General features: G+C 42.8%; 2 protein-coding genes across 8 annotated transcripts in view; both read left to right on the top strand.

Moving 5' to 3' along the window:
• The first annotated feature begins 776 nt into the window (after positions 1–776).
• MRPL1 (mitochondrial ribosomal protein L1) lies at positions 777–16,283 on the top strand. 2 transcript variants are annotated; one of them, XR_008449504.1, is made up of 11 exons: positions 777–918; positions 1,071–1,182; positions 2,244–2,487; positions 3,562–3,645; positions 4,936–5,007; positions 5,225–5,336; positions 6,750–6,850; positions 11,469–11,550; positions 13,292–13,443; positions 14,409–14,553; positions 15,626–16,283. XR_008449504.1 is itself a non-coding variant. In XM_054064308.1 (9 exons), the coding sequence occupies exons 1-9, from the start codon at positions 885–887 to the stop codon at positions 13,453–13,455; spliced, it is 1,005 nt and encodes a 334-aa protein (XP_053920283.1). In that variant the 5' UTR covers positions 777–884; the 3' UTR covers positions 13,456–14,168. The 2 variants fall into 2 exon arrangements, 1 of the variants encoding a protein (XP_053920283.1); XM_054064308.1 differs by lacking the exons at positions 14,409–14,553; positions 15,626–16,283 and having other exon boundaries at positions 13,292–14,168.
• Positions 16,284–16,311: 28 nt separating this feature from the next.
• The window catches only part of FRAS1 (Fraser extracellular matrix complex subunit 1), a 163,518-nt gene continuing 156,439 nt past the window's right edge, over positions 16,312–23,390 (top strand). For 3 of the 6 annotated variants that reach the window (XM_054064305.1, XM_054064306.1, XM_054064307.1), the window contains exons 1-3: positions 16,312–19,401; positions 20,052–20,181; positions 22,255–22,453. In XM_054064305.1, coding sequence (XP_053920280.1) covers positions 22,339–22,453 — 115 coding nt within the window. In that variant the 5' untranslated portion in view covers positions 16,312–19,401; positions 20,052–20,181; positions 22,255–22,338. The remainder of the gene's footprint in view (positions 19,402–20,051; positions 20,182–22,254; positions 22,454–23,390) is intronic. The other 3 variants (XM_054064301.1, XM_054064304.1, XM_054064300.1) reach the window with 3 other exon arrangements.

The following is a 23,390-nucleotide window of genomic DNA, read 5'->3' as shown; positions in this document are numbered from 1 at the left end:
GGACTTGGCAAAAAATGTGGCGCATGAAGCGGCCAATGTTAACAACTCAAGCATCTCAGGCGCCACGGAATCAGAGAACCATGGAATGGTTTGGGCTGGAAAGGACCTCAAAGCCCATCCAGTTCCACCCCCTACCATGGGCAGGGACACCTCCCACTGGATTAGGGGTCTTTGAAGCCCCATCCAGCCTGGCCTTGAACCCCTCCAGGGATGGAGCACCACCGTGGTAGGTCTCTGGCACCCTGGGGTTGTTTATCCTGGAGAAGAGGAGGCTGAGGGGAGACCTTATGGCTCTCTACAAGTACCTGAAAGGAGGTTGTGGAGAGGAGGGAGCTGGGCTCTTCTCCCAAGTGACAGGGGACAGGACAAGGGGGGATGGCCTCAAGCTCCGCCAGGGGAGGGTCAGGCTGGTTATTAGGAAAAAATTTTCATAGAAAGGGTCATCGGGCACTGGCAGAGGCTGCCCAGGGAGGGGGTGGAGTCACCATCCCTCGAGGTATTTAAAAGACGGATAGACCAGGTGCTCTGGGACATGGTTTAGTGGCAGATAGGAACGGTTGGACTCCATGATCCAAGGGGTCTTTTCCCACCTAGTGATTCTATGATTCTATGGCGCCTTCAGGCCGGTCAAGGACCGCGCAGGTGAGTTCAAACCAAACCCCAGCGCTGCCCGGACCCTTGCGTCCACGGAACGGCGCGGCCCAGAAGCGGCGGGACGGGGTACGGCGTCACGGGGACACCGTGCGGCGCTTCCGGCCCCCGCCGGGTGACCTGGACCCGTCCCTCTCCGGAACCTTTCTTTCCCCTCCGCGGGGGACGCTTTCTAGCGCCGCACCGCGGCCGCGGGGGACGCTTTTGGCGCCGCACCGCGGCGGTTCCGCAAGATGGCGGCGGCCGTAGGGCGCTGCGTGTGGAGAGGTGAAAGGGTCTTGCCGCCTGTCGGCTCGCCCCGCGGGGGTTTGGCTGCCAGCTCCGCTCTGGTCGCGGGGGGGAGGGCCCGGCGGGCGGCGGGGAGGTGAAGGAAGGGGTCGTGGCGCTTGGCTGAGGCGGTGTTTGCTTTTCCCTCGCAGTGCTGGCCCCGCGCCGCGGGTGGCTCTTCCCCGGGCTCGACCAGCGCCTGGTGGCCGCCCCCGCCTCGGTGAGTGCCGCGCCGCCAGCCCGGCCCTACGCTGCGGCAGCCAAGTGAGTGTGCTTCCTTCCCTCCGATCGGGAGTGTGAAATGACAGGGTGTCCTGGTGGGAGTGGCGGGGGAGCAGGAGGCACTTTCGCTGTCCGCCGTGTTTCTTTAACAACCGGGCTGGCCTTGGTGGCGTCCTGCAAGCTGCTGGCTCCTAGAGAAACAGCCTGGAGACAGAGTGCCTAAGCTGAACCTACAGGAAGGGTTTTCTGTCGCTTTTGTAATCGTAACAGTTATGGGGAAAGTTTTAACTGATTTTTTTTGGTGTATGCTTTTGGGGAGTATGGCAGGATAACAGATTAAGGAATAATGCCAGCGTGAGAGCTGCTGAGCTTATGGAATTGGTTTCAAACAGTTCCTCTTTATGCTTCAGGTTGCTTTTTATGGTTTAACTTATCTATTCAAGTCTAATAGTGTGATGAGGCCTTGAAAAACGTAGAATCATATAATAGTTTGGGTTGGAAGGGACCTTAAAGATCATTTTGTTCCAGCCCCCCTGCCACGGGCAGGGACATGGCCCACTAGATCAGGATGCCAAAATGGGTAAGAGGATAGGGATTGGGGCTAGTGTTTGTTAACTGCTTGCTCAATGGTACAGGAGAAGGAAGAGAAACCTTTTTTGAAAGGTGCGACTGCCATGTTCTACCATAAGAAGAAAAGCCATGTGTGTGTGCCTCCTGATTACCAGGAAGGTGTGGGGGATTTGCTTGATTCAGAAGCAGCTTGGGCATGGTGCCCATGTGAGGGCAAGACCTGTGAAAGCTGGTGTGTTACCTGAAACTGGTTTGGCTGCAGTGCAGCAGGAGGTGATTAACCTGGTTCCATGCTGCGTAAATGCAGCTGTGTTGTTTGAGGAGCTCAGTTGCTTTCTGGATGCTTAATTTCTTTCTTGGCCATCTGAAATGAGTAAGTGGAATGGATTTAGGGATAGTGTTTATCTTTGTGTAGAACCTTCCTTGTAAACTGATTGTTATTAACCGGCACATGACAGTATCTACGTTTTTCTCTTGGAAAATGTGCCAAACTCTTCAGCTGATGATCTAACAGTAATTTTTGTTTGTCTTAGAACTGCAAAAAAAGATTCGCAAAGGACCAGGAAGAAAGAAACAAAAAAGAAACCAGTGAGGAGGAGGTGGCCGCTGATGACCAAGCCCGTGGATGATGTGTACTTGACATGGTATTACGAGCGGCCATCCTATGATGTGGAAAAGGCTGTGGGTATGCTAAAGAAATTTCAGGAGCTGGACTTCACTTACCCCAAGCAGTTCGTCTATATTAACGTGTTCCTAGATATGGCACTAGAGAAGAAGGTAGGTTGGAAGCACGTCCAAATTCTGATACTTTGTGCTTTTTAATGCAGAAGGGCTGTGCTCTTAAGTGCAGACCAGGCGCCGCTGTCGGCCTTCTCGGCTGCCTTGTGCAGCCTCTCCAGTTGCTGAAATAATTGTGCCTCTGCATGTGGCTTTCTGCCTTTGCACATATGTCATTATTAAACACTTCTCTTAGTCCTGTGGGGAAGATAGCACAAAATCGAGAGTTTTGAAAACATGCAATTATGTGACTGAAATTCATGGCTGGACAGAACTGATCAAATAAGACTTTACATCTGTACAGGCTTTCCACATGAAGTGATGTGTTACTGAAATCCTGTATGTGTTTTGTTTTGAGATGACTATTACAGGGAGAAGTGTGAAGACAAGCTTCTTCCCACCTTCTTCCTTTACCTTGTCTGGGTTTTTAGTGTTCCTTGAAAGTATGCTATCGCTTGTTTGCCTGTGATGTGTTTGATTTAAAGGTGCTTATCCCAGCTTAGCCTTCTCCTGAAACTTCTCTTTCCCCCATGAGTAGAAAACAGGCCAGGTAGAAGTTGGTTTCTTCGCATGTGTAACTACATATCCCATTGGCGTGCTGGGGGGTCCTTAGAGCTTGAAAGTAAGTTTGTGCCTGAAGAAACGCAGAGCTCCTCCTTTGTTTACGGCAGCTGTGCAGTATTGTTAAGGCTCGGTGACAAATGTGTTCCTTGCTGATGGTTTGTGTTGGCCCTTGCATCGGAAACATTGTTTAGATACTTGCACCTGCAGCACCGCAGCATTTTTTTGCTGACTGCACCTGAGCCTGGCAGCAATCCTACACTGGAGTCACTGATCCTAGCACCTTTCTCTGGGAGAAACTGCAGCGTAATTAATTCACCTCTCTAAAGTTTATATTTGAGTATATACTGTAATAAAAATGCAGTCAAAGTGTTTGCGTTGCGCTTGTTTGTTGTGACCTCTGTGCAAGAAAATGGAGGGTAAGGTTGCTATTTAGGGGACAAACTCCACGCAGTTGTGTAGCTTGCCCTCATGATTTCTTTCTTTTAATATTTTTCTTTGTTTACTTATTAGAAAAAAGTGGATCCATTTGCAAGCACAGTTCTTCTCCCATATCGTTTTACAGATCAAACGAATAAGGTCTTGGTTTTCACAGAGGTAAGCCTGAATTAGTTTCTTTGCATGTTTTGTGTATCTCATGTGCTCTTACAATACCTCTAGTTCCCCTGCAAAAACTCTACTTTTTATTGAGACGACTCTGCAAATGCTTTAGAGAACTCTTAAGTCTGTCTAGATTTGATCTCTGCTAGTATGTAAGCGTATTAACAGGCATCCTACAGGACTTCTTTCATCTTGATAGGTTTATGCATAGGTAGATGATCCTAGCAGTGCATTCAGGGAATAAACATCTGCACAGATGTGACTAAGGATGAGATGATTAAAGATGGTTTATAGAGTAAAACCTCACATTTTTGTGATACAGGCAGATGGTTTACTGTGGCAGCCATGTCCAATCCTGCTGTCCAAGTCTTGTTGTGAGTGCAGATGTTATTCACAGTAACTTGTGCTGTAACAGGATATGTTTGGGGGAGGAGAGGAAAATAACGTTTCCTCAAAAACCATAAACAACTCCACAGCTCTCTGCCCAAATTCTTTGTCTGCTCTCTTAGGAATTCACTAATGTGAAATGGTGTGAAGAGTGTCTGTACAAGACTAATTTTGGTGCCTGCTGCTGTCCTTTGCCAGTTAATTGTTCTAACTGAACAGACCTGTGATACCTGCGTGACGTTATCCTAGAGAACTGTCATAGGTTTGGTTTACTACCCTTTGGGCTTAATTTTTGTAGAATTTGCTGGAGGATGAGAATCCTCCTGTAGAGCAGGGCGCTGGCAAGATTCCCGAGCATGCCAGATCCTCATGTATCTCATGGTGTACCTTTCCATATTTCAGGTGATTAAAAGTGAAACCTTGCAAAACACCAATGAAGCTACCTTCTAAGGGCTCTCTGAAGCCAGAGTTGAATAGCAATTTAGTAGCTGAGTAGCTTTATTGTGAGTTTCAGTAGTGAGTTCTGCGCTTCTTCTGAAGCTTGGACTGAGATGTTGGCTCCATCCAGTGGATGGTTTGTTGTAGTTTCTGTGGGATAGAAGAGGGAGAGAAGTGGCTTTTGATAGAGCTCGTCAGCGAATGGGATGGGCTTTTCTCCTCCTCCTCCAGTAGAACTCATCTAAAGACTTGACTATCACTTCTTATTGGGATGGAGTGGCCACTCCTATGTTAAATCACCAGCATTAGATAAGTTTGATCACCTTAAACGATTCTTGACTTTTTAACCCGTAAATGGCCTGGGTTTTATACCCAGTTGCCCAGGATGAATCGCCTCTCCAGTGCTGTTGATGTAGACTAATTAGTAGTACAGATGCTACTAGTTGTTTTTTCTCTCAACAGGATGAGCAAGAAGCTGAAATAGCTCGAGAGAACGGAGCTGCTGTTGTGGGAGGAGTTGAATTAATCAAATGGGTATTTATTTTTTTAAGAATTATATAAATATCCTAACTTAAACTGATTGGTGGGACAAGGAGCAAGAAATCTCCTGCCCAGTAGGCTCTAGCTTGAAGCTAGCGGCCAGCATGAAAAGTGAGAGATGGGTTTCTGTGCTCGGACATGGTTGTAAGTCAGCTTGTGTACTGACGTAATTTATTGTATTTCTGAATGTATTTAATTGGTTTTATTGCAGATTTTGGAAGATGAAATCCAAGTGGACTTCTATGTAGCTGTGCCTGCAATAATGCCTAAGCTGATACCGTTAAGGGGCAAACTCAAAAGAAAATACCCAAGCACAAAAAGAAGTAAGAAGTAATTCTTTCTTATAAATCTCAAGTACTGAACAAGATGTAACTCTGGAGATGACGCTGAAGCGTTTTTGATGAGGATGTTTAGGTACATTGAATATTAGACTATATGTGACTGAACCACTTGTTTTGTCTTGGTTAAGAGTAGCTTTGGGAATCTAGAACAGTGCTTTTCTCCTACAATTGGCAGCTCTGAGACTAGAATCAAGATAAGTTTGCCTACTAGTTGTTCCTGTGCTTGTTAATTCTGGTGAACCATAATAGTGTTGTGAAGTTACCCAGGAACACAGAAACCACTTGATAAAAACATATTTGCCAAGATGATTGTACTGTCCAACTGTTATGTGGTTGTTTGAATCCCACCCAGCTTCATGACTCCTGCTACTCCTTCTGCCTGTTTGTTGCTATTCAACAATGGAGTTCCGTATTCTTTTCCTTAGCACAACTTGCTCCTTTATCTGCCTGGTCTCTGTTTTTTCATAATGCTGAAGACATTTCTTCTTCAGGTCAGGTTTTCACAGAACCAAACATCAGTCTCTCTATACTTTTGTCCCCTCTTGCTTACTTTATTTTAGGCACATGTCAAGGGTCTATGTGAAACACACACACAAAAAAAAAGTGCTGTTTTCCTAACCTAGACCCTGTGCCAACTGTGTGAAGTACAAGTCCCGAACCATATATCTCTTACGTCCCTGCCCTAACGCTTTACAAGCTGCTGGCAACCGTGTTAGGCTCCTAAACATTTGAGATAAAACTATTGACGTGTCCAGAACGTTGTAGCAGAGAATGCTCCAGATGCTTTGTGGAACAAATGAGAGCTATGTTATGCCGTTATGAGCTTCCTTGCTTTGAGGCTTAGCCAGGGCTGATTTCTCTTGGAGCCATCAAAAGATGTGTGGGAGAAACAATCCTTGTCTCTGAAGTGACTGGGTGATGGTGTAAATCTACCAAATGAGCCCTTGCAGCTGAGGTAAGAAGCTGTCTTGACTTGTGGGAACAGCTGGATTAAGCCACTGTGTTCCAGGTAGTGTGTGACCTTGCTATTATGTAGTTACAGACCTGGGGCTTGTTCTAAACCTAACTCAGTAGGTTTTGGTCTTACAAACTGCTTTAATTGCATTAGGTAATAAAGCTTTGCTTTAGGTGTACATAAACAGGTTCTTTATTCAAAGCGAAGCCTTTGTTCCATTTCCTACTGTATTAGCTCTTGATGTCTGCTGATGAATGAAGGAGGGAAGACAATTTGTGTAGCATGTGTGAGGATGCGGTCATCCTGTCCATGAAACTGCATTTTTGATGAGAGTTGAACTGCCTTGATTGAAAGACTGAATCGTCTCTTTACTAATATCACACTTAGCCTTGCTCCTAAGTATTACTCAGACAACCTTTTTGCCCCTTTTTTAAACCTAGATTCCATCGGCAGTGATATTCCCAAAATGCTGCAGCTCTTCAGAGAATGCCATGAGTACATGGTAAAAGATGAGCGTGTGATCGAGACAAGAATTGCAAGAGTAAGTTGTGGAGTTTTTAAGTTTTCTCTACTAAGCAGAATTGAAGTCAAAGATGGAGGGGAAACAATTTTCTTAATCTGTGTGTTCCCAGGATTTTTAATCATATTTTTTAAATGATCTATGGCATAAAGGGACCTCTTTGCTGTGTGACATCTTAAGCTGATGTAAACCCTGTATGTTGTTAATGTGCTTGTGGAAGATGGCTTCACTAAAAGTGAGAGCAAGGTATACCTGATGCTAAGTTAAGAGTGCCAAGAATGGGAACTGTATTTGACACTGTATTGGCAAGGAATTGTAATAATGAACAGAATATGATGGAAAAGGTACTATTCCTAGTAGCCTCCTCGTGAGCTTACATCTTAACGTAGGCTTCCCTTTCCTCCTGCCTTCCCCAGCACTCTCTGTGAGTAAAATGAAGTTTCTTTGATATTTTTTTTGAGTAAATAAATGATGGGTTGCAAGTCCATGGTCAGTATGCACAGGTGGGTTCAAAAGTGTTTACTTTAACCTCATAATTACTCATCTAATTTTGATAACTTTAGTTCTGGACTGGAGCAAAAAGCAAGGACTATTTGCATTAATAAGGAATTGGATTATGTAAGAGTGTCTTTTCTCTCGTCTTTTTTTTTCTTGGTCCTTGTTTTCTTTAATACATGTTTTTATTTATTTTCCCTGGTGCAGACTGTGGTTTGTGGGTTTTGTTTCGTCTATTTGTAATCCTGCCTGATTTTCTGTTTTCCTTTGATTGATAGTGGTACAAAAGGAAGTGTAGGATATCTCCAGCCTCTGAAGCTTTCAGTGGCAGTGTTAGAGATAAGCAAGTTTATTAATTCTGGTGAGCTGCTCTGGGTGGTGCATGTGAATTTCAAGGGCTTGCTCATCTATACAATACTCAAAACTGAGGTTCTGGGGACTGTTCTGCTAAAGTGTGTTATATATTGCACTCCCATTCAGTCAGGAAGCATGTTTAGCTGTTTGTAAGGTTAACGGACTGTGTGTATCTCTTCAAATCCATAGCTCGGTCCTGGTGTTGAGTATTGTGACTGTTTTCTTTAATTTTTGCTTTGGACAACTTAAGCGTTAATAATTTTATACTGTAGATCAGCCTGAAATATACCTGCAAATTAAACTTTAAAGTTTCTTCTTGTATATTAAAGAAGAAAAATCAGGTTTTTATTAAAGGCTAATGAAGAACTCGTATATATTGGCAGTATTGAGCGCAATGGTAGTTGGTTCTGTTTAGCACAGTGCACTGCAGCTGTGGCTGCGAGTGTCTGAAGTTGCAACCGCGTCTTGCAACCCCATCTTGTTACTGATATGAGGTGTCGGTGTTACAAGTTTCCTTAGGCTCTGTGTCCGGGCAGCTCAGTCCTGCAGTTCTGTGGCACTCCAGAAGATTTGGTGCAGCCACTCTTAACGCTCTGAGTAAATAATAGGCTCTCATGGATGAGCTCTTACTCTTGACTCTGAAACAGTGGGGTAAGGGTTTATGTACACACAGTTCGTTTGTGCTAAGCTCATGTCAGCTACACAGCTCTAACACGGTGCACACAGGTGATCTGCTGTATCACACTGTTATGTACGTGCAGAGGGATGGCTCAGGTTATGGCTTGCATAAAACGTCTCCGCCCTCTCTAGCTGCTATCCTTTCTCTGACCTAGTTTTCCTGCTGTTTACGCAGTGGCACTGGAAGAAAATCGGTTGCAGGCAAGGCTCTGGGAGGCTGAGACCGCCTTGAGTGCTTATGTGTCTACTCACCACTAAATCAAGAGCTTTTTAAATTTAAATTTTGTCAGTAAAAAATAAAATAAAATTATGAATTACACAGAAGAACAAAGATCTACTGCTGTATTCCAGACAGCAGTGTAGATGGTCCTGGGAGTCTGCCCAGCTGGCGTTTCTCAAAGACATGTTTTCCCTCTAATGCTGCTGTCTCACATTGCCTGGTACTTCAATTACGGCCAGTGGCTTCATGTAATGTTGTACTCCCACAGAACTCCATAGCCTCAGTGGTGTTTTCTTAGCAGTAATTGAGACGTCTCTGAAAAGCCCAGAAGTTGGCAGCAGTTAAATTTAATTAGTAGATCTGAAGTTGTGAAACTGAGAATGTAAAATTCTTTGAAGACACAGAGCTCAAACCAGAAGGGAGACATGTGAAGACACTTGAAATATCTCCTTCAGTCGAGCTATCTGCAGAGGGCAGCTTAAAGTCATTTTTTTTGAGGGTTTTGACGTAAGTGTTGAGTCCAGACAGGATATTTTGTTTTCGCTGTGATTGGTCTGAACAGTGTGGCACAGCCTTGAAGATCTGACCCGGTGTACTTGGTCAGTTTGGCAAAGGTTTGAATTAAACTAAATAACTAAGTGCTGATACACAGTCACTGTGTATACATAAGGATTCACTGTGGAGTGCTTACTTGGAATCTAGAATATTTATTTGGACGTGGAAGATACTTTGAAATACTTGGAACCCTCTGAGCATTACCTGTCTTCATTATGGAGCTGTTGGCATTCTCAAGTAGATTGTGTTATGTGATCTCTTGGGATGTGTCATGTTATCTGGCTGACTGCAAGTTGCTCTGTCCTATTTTCCTGTGTTAACAAATATAGGATATTGATGTCTTCATGTTTAGAGATGAGTCTTATCTCATAATATGTTGTGTTCTAAATCTTTATAAGAAAATGTAACTTGTGTAGAGCAACTTGCAAATTCTGTCTCTTATGAATGCTTCTAGATGTCGTTACAGCTGTTGAATGTCAAATAGCTCGCTGGAATAGTACAACTGAGGGTTCACTTATGACCTGAACTTGGTGCGAGGTTTGGAAGCAAATGCTATTTCAAGTGTAGTTTCTAATTAGTTATTACTAATTAATTGTTTTGTTTAAGTGGTTCAGAGTATTCCTTTATTTTGAGTTTGGTTCAGCACGGTGAGGCTGTCAGCAGAGTGAAATGCTCAGCACTAACTAACAGACTTTTACATTTGTTAATTTATGAATGATTAAGCGTATTGCAATCAGCATAACGATGATTATGACAAATGTGTTCTGGCCTGTGTAACAGAGGAACTGCATTTGGATTGTAAGTCTGCCAGAAGAGCGTAAAGAGAGATTAATGGTCTAAATCTGGGATGAGAGTAGTCAAGCATAGCAGTATTGCTATTGTGAAGTAATTTACAGATAAGTGAGATATTAATAAAATCTGCTCGTGCTACATCGGGAGGTGGCAGAGAGGAAGAGAAGACATACCAGTGATGCCTGTACAGGCCTCTGAAACAGTCTGTGAGAACAGAAGCTGCTTTTTTTCCTAATTCCATAGCTAAAACCTCTAAAAGAACTTGATTTTTCATCCAGATAATGATGTGTGGATGCAATGGGCCAGACCAGGCAGCAAATTAAATAAAGCATAGCCGGGTGTTACAGCAGCTGGACTTGAGTCTGAAAAATGCCCGTTAAGCTCTCCCAGAGCCGAGAGGGGTCAGTTGTGGCTTCAGCTGAGGTTGTTCAGGCGGGCATCTCTTAATCACGAGTTGCAGGTCCTCAGAGAGTCTAGAGGAAATGAACAGCCGTGATGGCTTAGGGTGGTTGGTATACAAGGGAGGATGGAGATAATCAGTGTTGGTTCACTTCCAAGGATCTGTGATCAGTCCAGTGAGGATTACGTCTATGTCTGAGGCAAGGTAAGCTGAAGTGCAGCGTTAGATGAGGGTGTTGGGCACAACAAGGAGCCATCAATACATAGTTGTTCAAAGGTCAGGAATGTCATGGACAGGAACCAGGGTGTGTAGAACAGGTAGGGAAAGAACCGGAGCTCAATGCTTCCAAGTACTGTATGTAAACAGTAGAAATTCCATGTAATATGTAAAAATGAGAAGGAAGAGGGGAAGATACTTTATAATTTTGAAATGATTGATTTGTTCTGTTAAAGTTCCTAATGCCTTCCATTTTAGATACTTGTATTTGAGTTGATCTGTGACAGCTACTTCTTGAAGTTTCTTTCCTCAAACACTTTATTTTAATACAATTTTTGAGAAAACACTTGTATGTATATGTCGCTGTTGAGACACAACACGGTGATGTGGAAGCAAGTTTCTTTATTAAAATTACATGGCTGGCTGGCGCGCGCTTGATCTTACACGCGCCTCTTATACCCTTGATTAACACACGCGTCTCCGCGTGATTGGATTAGCTTATTCATAAACAATCTGTGAATGGATGGTACTACTTTCGTGCACGGTTCTATATTATCTGCCCACTTCCCGTCCCATGATCTCCGTCTGGGTGCATTAAGCAGGGGTCCTCAGCCCGCTGTGGACCCCCACACATATATTTGTTTTTAAGACTATACCTCTTTAAGGCTATGTGTTATTACAGACCTGTGGGGATTTACAGTCATGAATAGAAATATCAGAACAGCGATGAGCTTCTAACCACATATGAAATACCTTTTTCTCCAAGTCATCTGGTTAAGGTTGTTAATGGGATTTGTAACCTCTCAACAGGAAACGCGGAGAAAGAAAACCTATCTAAACGTAGAATAAATATATACACGGTGCTTTTGGATTTATTAATCCAGGCTTTAGGTATCACCATGGCTAAACCTTGTGTTACCCTTTTTCAGCTGGATATGCCCACTGAGCAGATTGTTGCCAATCTGAAAACAGTTATCCATGATATCTGCACATTCAAGCCGTCGAGTTATGGTAAGCAGCTGTTTTTCCAATGCGGTAGTTGTGAAGTTACAGCAAACAGAATTGAGAGATGAGTGTTCTTTACTGGGTTGTTACTTAATGACCTTGCTGCTTTGTCTGCCTTGGACCAGGAGGAGGGAGCTGTGAAACTCTGTAAATCAGAACCTAGGAACTTGACAGCCCATGAGGGCATGAATAGTTTCTGCTTGTATCGATGGGAGCTCTTATTGCCCCGCAGCACTACGTAACTGTGCGAGGAAAGGAGCACAGTGGTGTTAAAAATGAAGTGTGCGGGCTTGATGCTTCACTAGATTAAAACCATACAAGGAAATCTTTGAGATACGGGAGTCTTCTGCTTCTGGGTGCATTGGTTGGACCCCGCTGATGTGACCTTGTTGTGCAAAGAACCTGAACTTGGCATCCGCCTGCAACTACCTTAGTTAAAACCTACGCTTCTATTAACTTGTAGTCTGGTGAGCTGCCTGTTGGAAGGTACACCACTATTTATTTTCTTTCTGTTACATTTGTGCTGCTCCAAGGGAAAAATTGTTAATATTTTTTTCTAATTCCTTAACAAAAAGATCAGGTTACAAAGGAGTGAAGGTGTGAAGTCTGCCTCTTGTTCCAGTGGGTTCTGCTAGCTGTTCTCAGCAAAGAATGGGAATCATGAATGCGCTAGCTGCTCTTTGTCTTAGTGATGTAAACTTGAAACAAATGTCATCTGCTTAGCTGGAGTGGAAATTGTGCTTTATGAACGTAATTTTATGTAAGAATAGCCTTTTTTAAGCTAGGAAAACAACTTTTTGTATTAATATTAGCTTAATATATGTGAAAAGGATCATCAAGCATCCCTTCCAGTGATGCTGCTAATAGTAGCTACTGTACTACATGAAAAGCCAAGCGCACATGCCTTTAGCCCAATAAAAGCTATGAGGGATCGATTGACTTGAAATACCAGTAAATAGAAGAAGAAAGTGGTGGTGTTTTATGAGTTTATATGTGAATTACACCAACCTAGTTAAGTGAAGGAAAGCTCTTCTGATCTTAGGAACCTTTTTGCGGAACTTTGGATATCAAGCTTGATCCTTGTGGTGGATCTTTTACTGGCTGCATTAAAAATACTTGCTGCTAATAGGAAGCAAACTTAATAATTAACACATCTTTACAACAACGGAGTCTAGGTATGCTCTCTAACTATTAGTCAATTGGACCAACTTGTTATAGGTATCTGTTCTTTAGCTCCTTTCAGCCTTCCCATATGTAATAGCCTGTTTTTGTAGCTACATAGTTATCACTTGCAGAGGAAGGCAGTTTACCTAATGCAAGACTAAAAATACCACCAGGCACATGGTCGCAGAGTATAATATAGATTGCTTTTATCTTCCTTCATGAAATCTATCTGTTATTGTAGTTATTGCAAAAGGTTCCCTCCAGCATTTCATGGCAGGATCCTGAACTAGGAATGGTTTCTTTTGTGCTCTTAGTCACGTATGAATATTTGGGTGAGGTGTTGAAGGAATAAGGTAGTCAGCGAGTTACGTGCCTTGAATGGCACCAGAGTGTGAATTACACTGGGAACCCAGACTGCCAGGGTGGATTTTAAAACTCTCCGTACTGAAGGAATGTGTCTGTGTGTCCAGTTCTGATTCTGAGGTTGTGCTCGACACGGTGTGGGGTTAGTACTAAGGTAAATCAGCCTGGAGATGTGGAAAGTGGCAGCATGACCGAATTGGTGTTGCTCTTTGTTTTCTAGGTCCTATTGTGCAGAAGTTGGTTATTAGATCTTCAACTAGTGAAGGTTTGCTATTGAACCTTGATGGAATTCTGCCACAGGTGGAGACAGCAGAAGAAGAAGAAGAAAAGGCAGATGATGATCATAATGAAGAAAAACAAGGCCAAGAACCTGTTAGTACTTGATGTCTTTCCTTGTAGATCTGATAATCAGGCTTGGAAAGCGAATGGTGTAAATGAAATTATACTTTATGAACAGAAGGAATAAATGTAACTTGTGAATTTATTTCTATGTAACAAGAAACACTGTCACAAACATTAGTCTCTCAAAACCGAAGACATTTTAAATTCCTTTTGTTGGTAGCTGGGAGCTCCCTAATTTGTGGGGATTTTTTCTTTGCACATAATAGTTTTTACTTTTAATAAAAGTATTTCTGTAACTTCTGAAGTATTGCCATCCGGTTTCTACAGTTGGATCCATAATACTGGGCCTTTTACTCTCTTGAAACTGCAGAACATTCAATTCTTTTGTTGTCTTGACTTGGTCCCTCACAAGCGGCTAATGCTGTGGAAAGCTGCGCTATAACCCACAAATGAAGGAAACTGGTTTTTATTTACCATGCCATTTTTCTGCAACATCAGACACAGTGTTCCTTTTGAGTTGGTGGGCGTAACATCTGCGTGATGCTTGTGATGATATCTCACTTTGTTTCGTTTAATCTACATATACTGGAGGGGCATGCAGAGTACTGCTGTGCTATGTGGAGCCTCTGAATGCACATTGGTATTTGTGACAGAATGTAATAAGTGAGGTTTTTCCAGGGAAAAATTGGATATGTTCTGTGGAAAGGTGATCATGCCCCTTTTCTTTCAAGTCATGCCATTTCATCTATGCATGACTGATGTGATGAGCGGTGGAGAATCCAGTCAGGGCTTTGTTTGCATTGTACTGGAGAAAATTATGCTTAAAATGTTTTGGGATGAAACTTGAGTGAAACTATGAAGTTTAAGCCTTGCTTTCTTGTCTGTTTTCTCTCATAGAGGTGGTTCTTGTCGATAACCGCTTGGGATAAGGGAATGGGTTTGGGGGAGTGAGAGTGCCTTCACGACAAGCAGCAGCAGATCTCTCTTCCATACAGGTTAACTTTTGGAGGAAGACTCTGATGCTACACTTCCTGATGAGATACTATGTTTTTGCCTCAAAATGCTGACTGATGCCTTCTGTGGATTTCACGTGTTACCATCTGCAGATAAAGAGCACATCCTAACAGGAGCAGTGAGTAGGTAGGAGTTTTAGGGCTGTGATTCTCTGCTAGGTCAGTCATCCTTCAGGTGCAGGAGGCTCTGCAGACCTGGACAGAAGATACTGAATTTCGAGTGGCTGGATAGAGGCTCCCCATCCCCTCTGCCAGTGTAGGAGGTGGGGAAAGGCTGTGGAGGTCACCCTTGGGGTTATCTCCCTGCTTGACTTTGTTCCTCTGACTCTTTGTAGCCATGCATACCACTTAGATCTGGTGGAAAGTCTTGGAAATGAAGACTCCTTAATTGAAATAAGGGTGCCGTGTAGCAATAGTGCAGTTTGATAAAAGTGGTGGATTTCCAATGAAAGAGCTGAACACTTGTTGGGGTTTGAGCTCTTAAACATATCAGAAGGCTCAACTGGGCAATGGTTCCACGTTTTGCACAGTTTACTTTTGGTACTTTGAGCTTGGCTGGTATGAGGCAAACAGATGAAAACCGTTTAACACCAGCCCTTTGTTGAAACAACCAGTCATGAGTGTGCTTATCATGTAATCTTAGCATTCTGCCTGCTTTAATTCAGGCAGTGGCAATTACTGTGGCTTCTTATTTTGCTTACCCTATTTTCCTCCAGCATAATTCTTAAATATAAACTGGAGACCAGCATAAATACCCACGCTTCTTTTAACTGGCTGTTAAAAAATAGTTGGGTTTTACATTGCTGCAGAACTTCTTTCTCCAACGTGTTTTCCATGTTATTTCCAGCAGGCGGCATTCTCGTTCCTTTCTGCAAGGTGTTAGGAAAAGACTTTTTCAGTGGGGTTTTATTTGGACTTAGTTGCCAGACATGTTGGTAAAACTGCACACTGGAATATAAGCTGGTTCCAAAAAGGACTGGCTGTTTGCAAAAGGAGTGAGCTTACTCAAATCTGGAAACATGGTTTATGTTTGCAGCTTTAAGTAATTTCTATTATTGGAGGTGGGGGTGCATTTTTCAAAGAGGTTACCGGTCTGAACAGAAATTCCTGTGCCTCCTATATGAAGTGTTTGGCTGCTGCCCATTGGGTTGTCTGACAGATGCCTGTGAGGCCACACTGCTCTATTTTTGATTCTGCAGGGAGTTCTGCTCACGGTTTGAACAGAAAACGCTCTTGGAGGTAAATGAAGACTTCACGCTGACTTCGGTAAACTTATTAGGTATTATGTGGGGAAAAAACAATGCAAGTGCACTCAAATAGCTGTCAAAACACAACTTTTTTTACTGTGTGCTGTGCTCGTATACCTAATAGAAAGAAGAAAAATCTTGGTTTTTGAGTAAGGAATTGTGACCAACAAAAATATTGTCACATATAGTCAGTGATGTTAACTGTTGGGCTTGTTGAGAAAGCCTTTTTTTCAGCTTCCTAATACTGACATCTATTAATTTCTCATCTGGAGCACTGGGCAAGTTTCAGAAAATAGGTGAAGGCAGATAATAGAGAGGAAACAATTCTTTTAAGTGTTTCAAATTTGCGTTTTTCTACTTCACTGTGTGCCTAAAGTAATTGGTTGTCCTAGTTGCTGATGGTGGTATACACATGCCAACAGAATGGGGTAGAACTTCATCAGTCTGCAGCAAAGGGCTGGATTACTTATGACAAGTTTTACTCAGGTGTTTTTTTTCCTAATGAAAAGAAATTATGTTGCGGGGGCTCCTCATCTGCAATATGTCCAGCTTCATTAGCTCGAGTACAGCATCCTCTGTGAGTGCAGCAATTCTGCAGTAACATTTTTCCACTTGGAGTTCATGCTGATGAGACCAAGGGAAAAGACTGAGCCCTGGGGTGTGCTTTGCTTTGAGGACTTGGCTCTTGAATTACGTACATCTCACATGGATCGTGAGCAGTTGATTAACACTCTGAATTGCAGGAAAAGGTAGGATATTGTTTTACAGGAATGTTGTTTCACCTTGCAAATCGTGTTTTGTGCCTGTGTGTAAGCAAAGAGTGGTTTTATTATTAATGAATTACATATAAAAGGAGTATTATGAGATCTTATAGTTATGTGCTATTTGCATCCCAAAAAGAAATGTTGTAAAGGTAAGTTACCTGCTGGTGTCGAAAAACAAGGCTTGTGATATTGTTTGCATATGTTTCTTGGTCTCTTCTCTGTTTTTCTTGGCTTATTTCTAAGATTTCACTATCCGTTATGGAAAAAGGTAGGCCTGCCCTTTGGAAGATAAGTGGCTTTTAACAAAAGCGATTCTTAAGCATAGATGTGCAGCTGAACTAAAATCATAAGTTTCTTGGACTGCTGAGTGTCCTTTCAAAGAATGAAAGGGTGGAACAAGAAACGCTCCTGCAGAAATCTGTACTTTGAAAATTTGAAGACTGTGGGAATATGGTAAATCTGAACCTCCAGAAATCAGGTGAGCAAAAAAAGTAGCTCATGAACGTAGCAGATTTTCAGCTTCATTTGTTTAGGTGCGATCCTGCTGTTCTGAGTAGATGTTTCTGCACTACTAATTGATACAGTAATAGTGTCCCTGGTCTATGTAATTCTGAAATAGCATTATACAAGCTGTTGAGTATATTGTGGTTTTTATCCTGAAATGCTTGACTGCCATTGAGTGGAGATGAAAGGGAGGAAGACAACATGAGATTATTCCCCTTTAATTAGCTTAGTCCCAAAACATGCAGAGTGGGAATTGTTGTACATGGGGGTTTTGTGCCAATATGCCTTAGAAACAAATTTAATTGTTACAGTAAGCATAACTAAAATGGCATGGCTGGCTTCTAGAATTTAATAGCGCTGTACTCATTGCAGAGCACGGGGTTGTAAAGTTCCAGGGGTTAGAACGGTGTGGAAATGAGGTATGTGTCCTGAATGATAAGGGCTTGTAAGTCCTGTGTAATAAGAGGCAACTTTTTACCACAGTTTCTGTTAATGAGTGCTTAATCCTCCTTTGGTAGCTAAAGAAAACACAGTTCCCCTGTGAAAAGCAAAACGGCGGCAACCTGGGGACCTGGTTACCTAAATATATGGTGAAGTGAGAAAGGATGTGTTAACCAGTCGGTACTGGCTGCTTTGGTATGATGTGACCTGCAGTCAGTGGAAGTGTGTCTGAAGTGAACCTCTCCGTAGTGAAAGATACTCTGGGCAAACCCTTTGCACATCCTTGGGCAGGAGAGGACATAACCCTTGGTTCCTGTAAAGCAGCTGACAAGCTACTAAATCTGCTGACAAAACCATACCTTGCTGTGCATGCTTGGCCCTCAGCAGAAAAGGGGAGATGTCTGGGAGGGTGGCTGGAAGGACAAAACCATCTTCCGGTATACCACAGAATTGAAGAAGGCTGCCCTGGCTCCCTCTCAAAGGATTTTGTGGATTTCAGTGCACGCACTCTTCATTCTCTCCTAATTTTTAGCAGCACAGTCCAAGCTATGCTGAATATGGTTGGAAGCTTCATTTCAACCAAAAATATTTCTCAGGGAAGTTATTGGGTTACACTGTTTGAGGTCACAGCCTCTTTATCTCTAAAAGTAACGGTAAGAAAGCAGGAGTTGATGTAGGGCACTTGGAATCCCTGCTATTCATGAGTATTGAAAAAGTTCAGTGGTGTTCCTTGTGGAAAACAAGGAGTGCTGCAATACACTTAGGAACGCAGATGATGTACAGTTGCTTTTAAATTGCCTTATATCAACCTGCTGTTAGTTTAAGTAAGGAACAGCAGGCAACGAACTCGGATTCACAGTTAGTGCATACAGAAACATTTGCCCAAACAAGGAAGAAATTGCTGTAGAGGCACATGTGCGCTTGTGGGGAATGAAGGGTTTAGGCTGACACTCAGCCTCAATCTGGACTTGTACGGCAATTACTTGCACTCCAAAAAATACTTTGAATCCTATAGGTCAAACTGAGTTCACAGGGCTTTTGCTGTAAATTATGGGACGGAGGTAAAGACGAGCAGGACAGGGATGTTACAAATGCCGTATTGCTGGTGCAAGAAGAGACGGACTCTCCACCCAACAGGAGGTTTCTGGGTCGCTAGCAGTTAGAAACAGCATTAGTCCCAATATTGCTGTTCTGCTGTACTGTAGCTGAGCACAGTCTTGAGAATATCAAGTAAAATCAGCTGTGTACACCTGAGTTTAACTTGTCGGGTACAGACACTGATTTTAAGTTTCCCAGGGACAGAGCTGCCCATTTCTGCTGTGGTTTGCCTTGGCTCTGGAAGTTAAGCTGGTCTGAGATGTTGGGCTGCACGCTTCATTTGAAGCATACAGCACTGTTTGGAGAGATCTGGGCTAAGCACAAAGCCCATCCAGACGATATCACTGAGGAGGTCTGTTAAAAAAAAATCTAAAACTTCTAAATGCTAAGGCATTTATGTATTGACATTTAATATGATTACATTTGTGTTCTGCAGTACCATTGGGATTGTCAGCCTCCCGACTTTGTGTGAAGCCAATACTGTAGCCTAAATTCTGTCTGTATGGTACAATTTGCACTGACTTAAATAGTGCAGAGGAAAAAAAAAAAGCTGTTAAGACTGACTAAAAATACTGCTAGGGATAAATATGGTTATTTTGCCAGTACTCGTTTCTATCAGTACCTCAGCTTGCAGGTGGGCAGAGGTTTCATTCCACCGCTCTGGGATATGGGGGTTGCTAGAGTGAATTCTGGATTGTTGTACATTGCAGGGCTGGTGTTCAGTGCATGTGCAAGTAGTTTTAATACTGGGAAAGGAGAGCAATATCCTTACTCTCTGTTGCTGTTCTTAGAAAGCAGGAGTTTTACATCATGAGGATAAGCAGCATGGGAATCCATCCATCATGGGTTTGTACTACCATCCTACTGAGAGGAGGAGGCTTCATGGAAGACTTCATTTGGATACATGCATTAATTTTTAAGGTTTAGTACTGTATTTCCTCGATGGCCTTCAATATAACCTGTCAAGTTTTAGGGTTACCTTTACCCCTAGTGGGCAGTGTTCTGCCATTTAATAAAGGAAGTGCTCAATTGTGAAGATTTTTGAGAACAAAAATCAGACTTCTCCTAAAACTGCTTGGGAAAAATGTGTGAGTAATAGGAATGGTATTGAGTTTCGTAGTGAAATCCTCTTAAGTTAAACATGAAGTTCTTTAGCTCCAAGGATACTTGGAAATTAAGGGAAAAAGTATTCCCAGATTGCTGGGAAACGCTGGGTTAAGGTAAGCTACTGCTGCACGTGGTGACTCTGCAGTGCTGTATTGTTTAGATCACTGCCTATGCCAGGTGTGTGTCACGGGCTGTGGCACTTGGAAGTGTTTGTGTGATCCTCAGTGAGGGCAGCAGGTCTTTTTGTGAACCTGGACATTGTTCTAGTTATATTGGAAACCTGCACTGATGGTGTTTATTTGTAGCTCGAGTTGTTAAGGTCTTTGTAGTGTTAAAATGGAGAAGTGCTTGGGAGACTATTCTCTCAGTCCAAAGAAGGCTTAAAAAAAAACCACCCCAAACTCTGAAGTGTGTTTTCAGTAAGAAGTGTAGTGATTAAAAATACTTTTGTTCTTTCCTGAAAGCTTCATCCTGCCGGCAGGAGTCATCCTGCGACTGCATGGACTTGGAGTCAATAGGAGGAAAAGTGCCTGGTGCAGAAATAAGAGAGAAGGCAAAACATTATGCTTTAAGATGCCCTTGGTACAAAATCAGGTAAATTTATCCCAGTATTAGTAAAATTTGCTATGAGAATGCAAATTTGAAAGTGCTGCTATTCAAAGCTCTTGGAAAAGCTGACATGCTAACAAGGTAGACTTATGCTAGAGGTGCCTTGTCACAAATTAAGCATTATTTCAGGGGCTTTGGACCACTGTAAGCATGATTCCTGGACAGGGCTTTCCCAAGCACACCTACTTTCAGCTCCCAAGGTTTGTTGAGGGTAGTGGGCAGATTTGGGGGTGGGGACAGTGAGTAATAAGGATATCATCCTAGTCGGAGCTAAGCATACACGTGCCCTGTAGTAGAAAGGCATTTACTGTTTCTGAGGTTTCTGGAAGTGCCTGCTGAATTTATTGCTCATGCGCTGCCTGGTGGCCTGTGTACTTGAACTGCAGTTCTGCTGGAAAGTTGTGCCACAGGACTGCGGTCAATCACACTTTTCCCCAAAACTAAAGAGCAGGTCGATGTGTGCTGCATAGCACATGTAAGTGCCCACCTGCACTGGCTCTGCTGAACTGCAACAGGCACCTCTGCTTAAAGAGGGATGAAGCAGCTTTGTGCTGGGCACTCAGGTTGTGGAAGGGGTCGCTTTTCTGCTTCACAGGGGCTTTGCAACACGATTGTGAGTAGATGAGACAGCAGTGGAAGCCTGAGTTGTTTGTACTTCAAGAAAACTAGGTCTAATACATTTTTCTTCAAAATCCTTATGAGCATCCTTATTGATGGATAGTGACTTCAAAGAGAGAAATTTTTTAATGACCTAATCATTGTGTTTTAAAAATGCCTATTAATGTAGTACTATCCGTAGTGCATAGAGGTGATGCCTTATTCCTTGCCTGTGTGCAAAAACATTGCGAAAAGATTGAATTTACGGTTTTTAATTGTGGTTTCTGGTCTTGCTTGTTATGTGAAGGGCTGAAATGTTTATTAGATGTCCAGAATCTGAAATGCAGGCTCTTCTCAAAGTGTGTCAGAGTGGCCTTCAAAGTGTCATTTCCTTTCCAAAGCCTTTGTAAAAAAAGGTGTTTTAAAGGCTGCCTAGCAAGTTGGAGAATGTGGAACTGAAGTCAAGGACAGGCATTGTATCCGTGTGTGTCAAGCTATAGACGCTTAGAGGTGCGTTATAAGTACACTTTAATATTTCCGAGGGAGACGGGCCAAGTAGGGAGAAGGGCAAATGACTAATCTTGAAGAGTCTTGAAGATTAACTTAAAGGCATTGTGTTAAAAGCGCACCTGTCTTCTCCAAATACATGTGTTGGTGAATAAAGCATTCACCTTTTTTTTTTTTTATTCCAGCTTCCCTCTGGCGAAACACTGGCTGGAATACGGTAGGTAGGAGTCAAACATGGCCTGGGTGTATCAGGCTTCACACTGCACAAGAGAGAACTTAATCTCCTCGCCTTATCACAGCATCAGAATATTATGACAGGGAGTTGTTTTCTCTTTGGCCAGATGAACCCCGTTCAGTGCTCAATCTCACACTTAAATTAGAAAAAACTCCTTTTTTTCTTTCTTAAATTAAATCAATCCTTCATCCTTCCAGGTAATAAAATAGTGTGTGTAAACAACCATGAACAGGTTAAAGTCAAGCCAAGCTTGTAGTCAATGGTGCTGTCTTGACATGTTAGGGAATGAGAGTGAAGTCCTCTCCTAAAAGCTCGTGCCACTTTATACTGTGGCGTTTGTTTACTTTTCATATGAGAACAGTGAATTAGTTATGGCACAGTTGTAGCCTCTGGCACGTTATTGTTCTCTGCCAAGCAAAACATCCACCGGTAGAGATTTTCACTTAGCTCTGACGGGGTTTTGCTGCTTGGAATTCAGCAAATAACTGTTACCAAAGATGATGATTTTTTTGCTATTTGATATTGATTGGGAGACTTGCATCTGCTGTGCACTTTTGCTGCAGGGAAGGGAAGAAGGTACAGTGTAATTGTGGTGTTTGTGGATTGTTTGTACCTGTAGCTATTGCTCCCTTTCCCCTTGTTTTTTTTGTCTATGAAGGAAGCCATCTATTAATACTTTTTCTTCTTACTGGAGGTGCTAAAAGCTCTGCTCATTGCAGGTGCAGCACTGATGCTGTTACTCATGGAAGAAGGTCAGTTTGTTGTACCACTCTGGACTTCAACGGATCAACTTATCTTCAAAGATGACAGAGCAGAAATGGTCCAAGAGGCTAAAAAAAAAATTCAGTTATGGCAAAACTGTGTGCACAGGACAGGCTGGAAATAATAGGAATAGAAGAAAGAAGAGCTGTGCAGATGGTAGGTAGATCCTGGCCTCCTGTTTACATCAGTGATCGGTTTGACCAGAAGTTAGAAGTTCAAAGTAATTAAATGTAACTAATACATGTAAAAATCTAGCAGCATTAAAGTAAGGAATGCATATTTGTACCAGATATAATTGGGAGGAGTTTTGAACTGTAAGAAGTTGTAAGCGTGAGGGATTCTGGAAGTGGGGAATTCACAGAAAAATCCGTTTCACTGTCTGCCTGTCAGTTTGTAATTGTCTCAGAAAGCAGCTAGTTTGATACAAGTGCAGGGCTACATCCCAGTCTGCTTCTGTCTGACAAGTTCCTATACGAAGGTGGCAGTCTTCTTTGGAAGACCTCCAGGTATGGACCACATGGGCTAAATTCCAAGAAATTTGAAAAATCCTGAGAGGACACCTCAGCCAGCAGAGCTGGAATGAAACGAATCCTTTTCAGAAACATGCTTCTTCATCTATTCTGTTTAAGTCTGTGCCAGCGCATGCCCAGCTTTCAACAGACATAACTTATCTCTGGCTAAGATCACTCAAACCAGCAACTCGGATGCGAAACTAAGGAGCAGCGTCTTAACAGCAATGTGTAGACCTTTGCTTCGAGATTTGATAAAAGGATGCTTAAATGTGGTTTATTGCTACAGCCTCGGTGACTTTGTCCCAGTAGTTCTGCGACAGGCAGCTGCAGTTGACAGCTGGGTCCCTGCTTTGCAAGATGCACCCTTCAAACTTCCAGTCTTAGAATAGTGTCATATTTCTCTAGGCAGTCTGAAGCTGGTTCTGCAGATTCATTTACTGTTGACTTGTAAATAGCCTTTCCCAGATCTGGGGAGACTGGAATGATGCGAATTCCGACAAAGAAGTGTTTTGCTGCTCTGTTTGGGTCCATTGGTGAGGCGGGAAGGAATTGACCTGAACCTTTGCCATTCTCTGTGTTGC

Source organism: Cuculus canorus, chromosome 4 (assembly GCF_017976375.1).
Source record: "Cuculus canorus isolate bCucCan1 chromosome 4, bCucCan1.pri, whole genome shotgun sequence".
Lineage (NCBI taxonomy): Eukaryota > Metazoa > Chordata > Aves > Cuculiformes > Cuculidae > Cuculus > Cuculus canorus.
The sequence above is the reverse complement of the archived record's forward strand: the minus strand, read 5'-3'. Positions and strand labels throughout refer to the sequence as shown.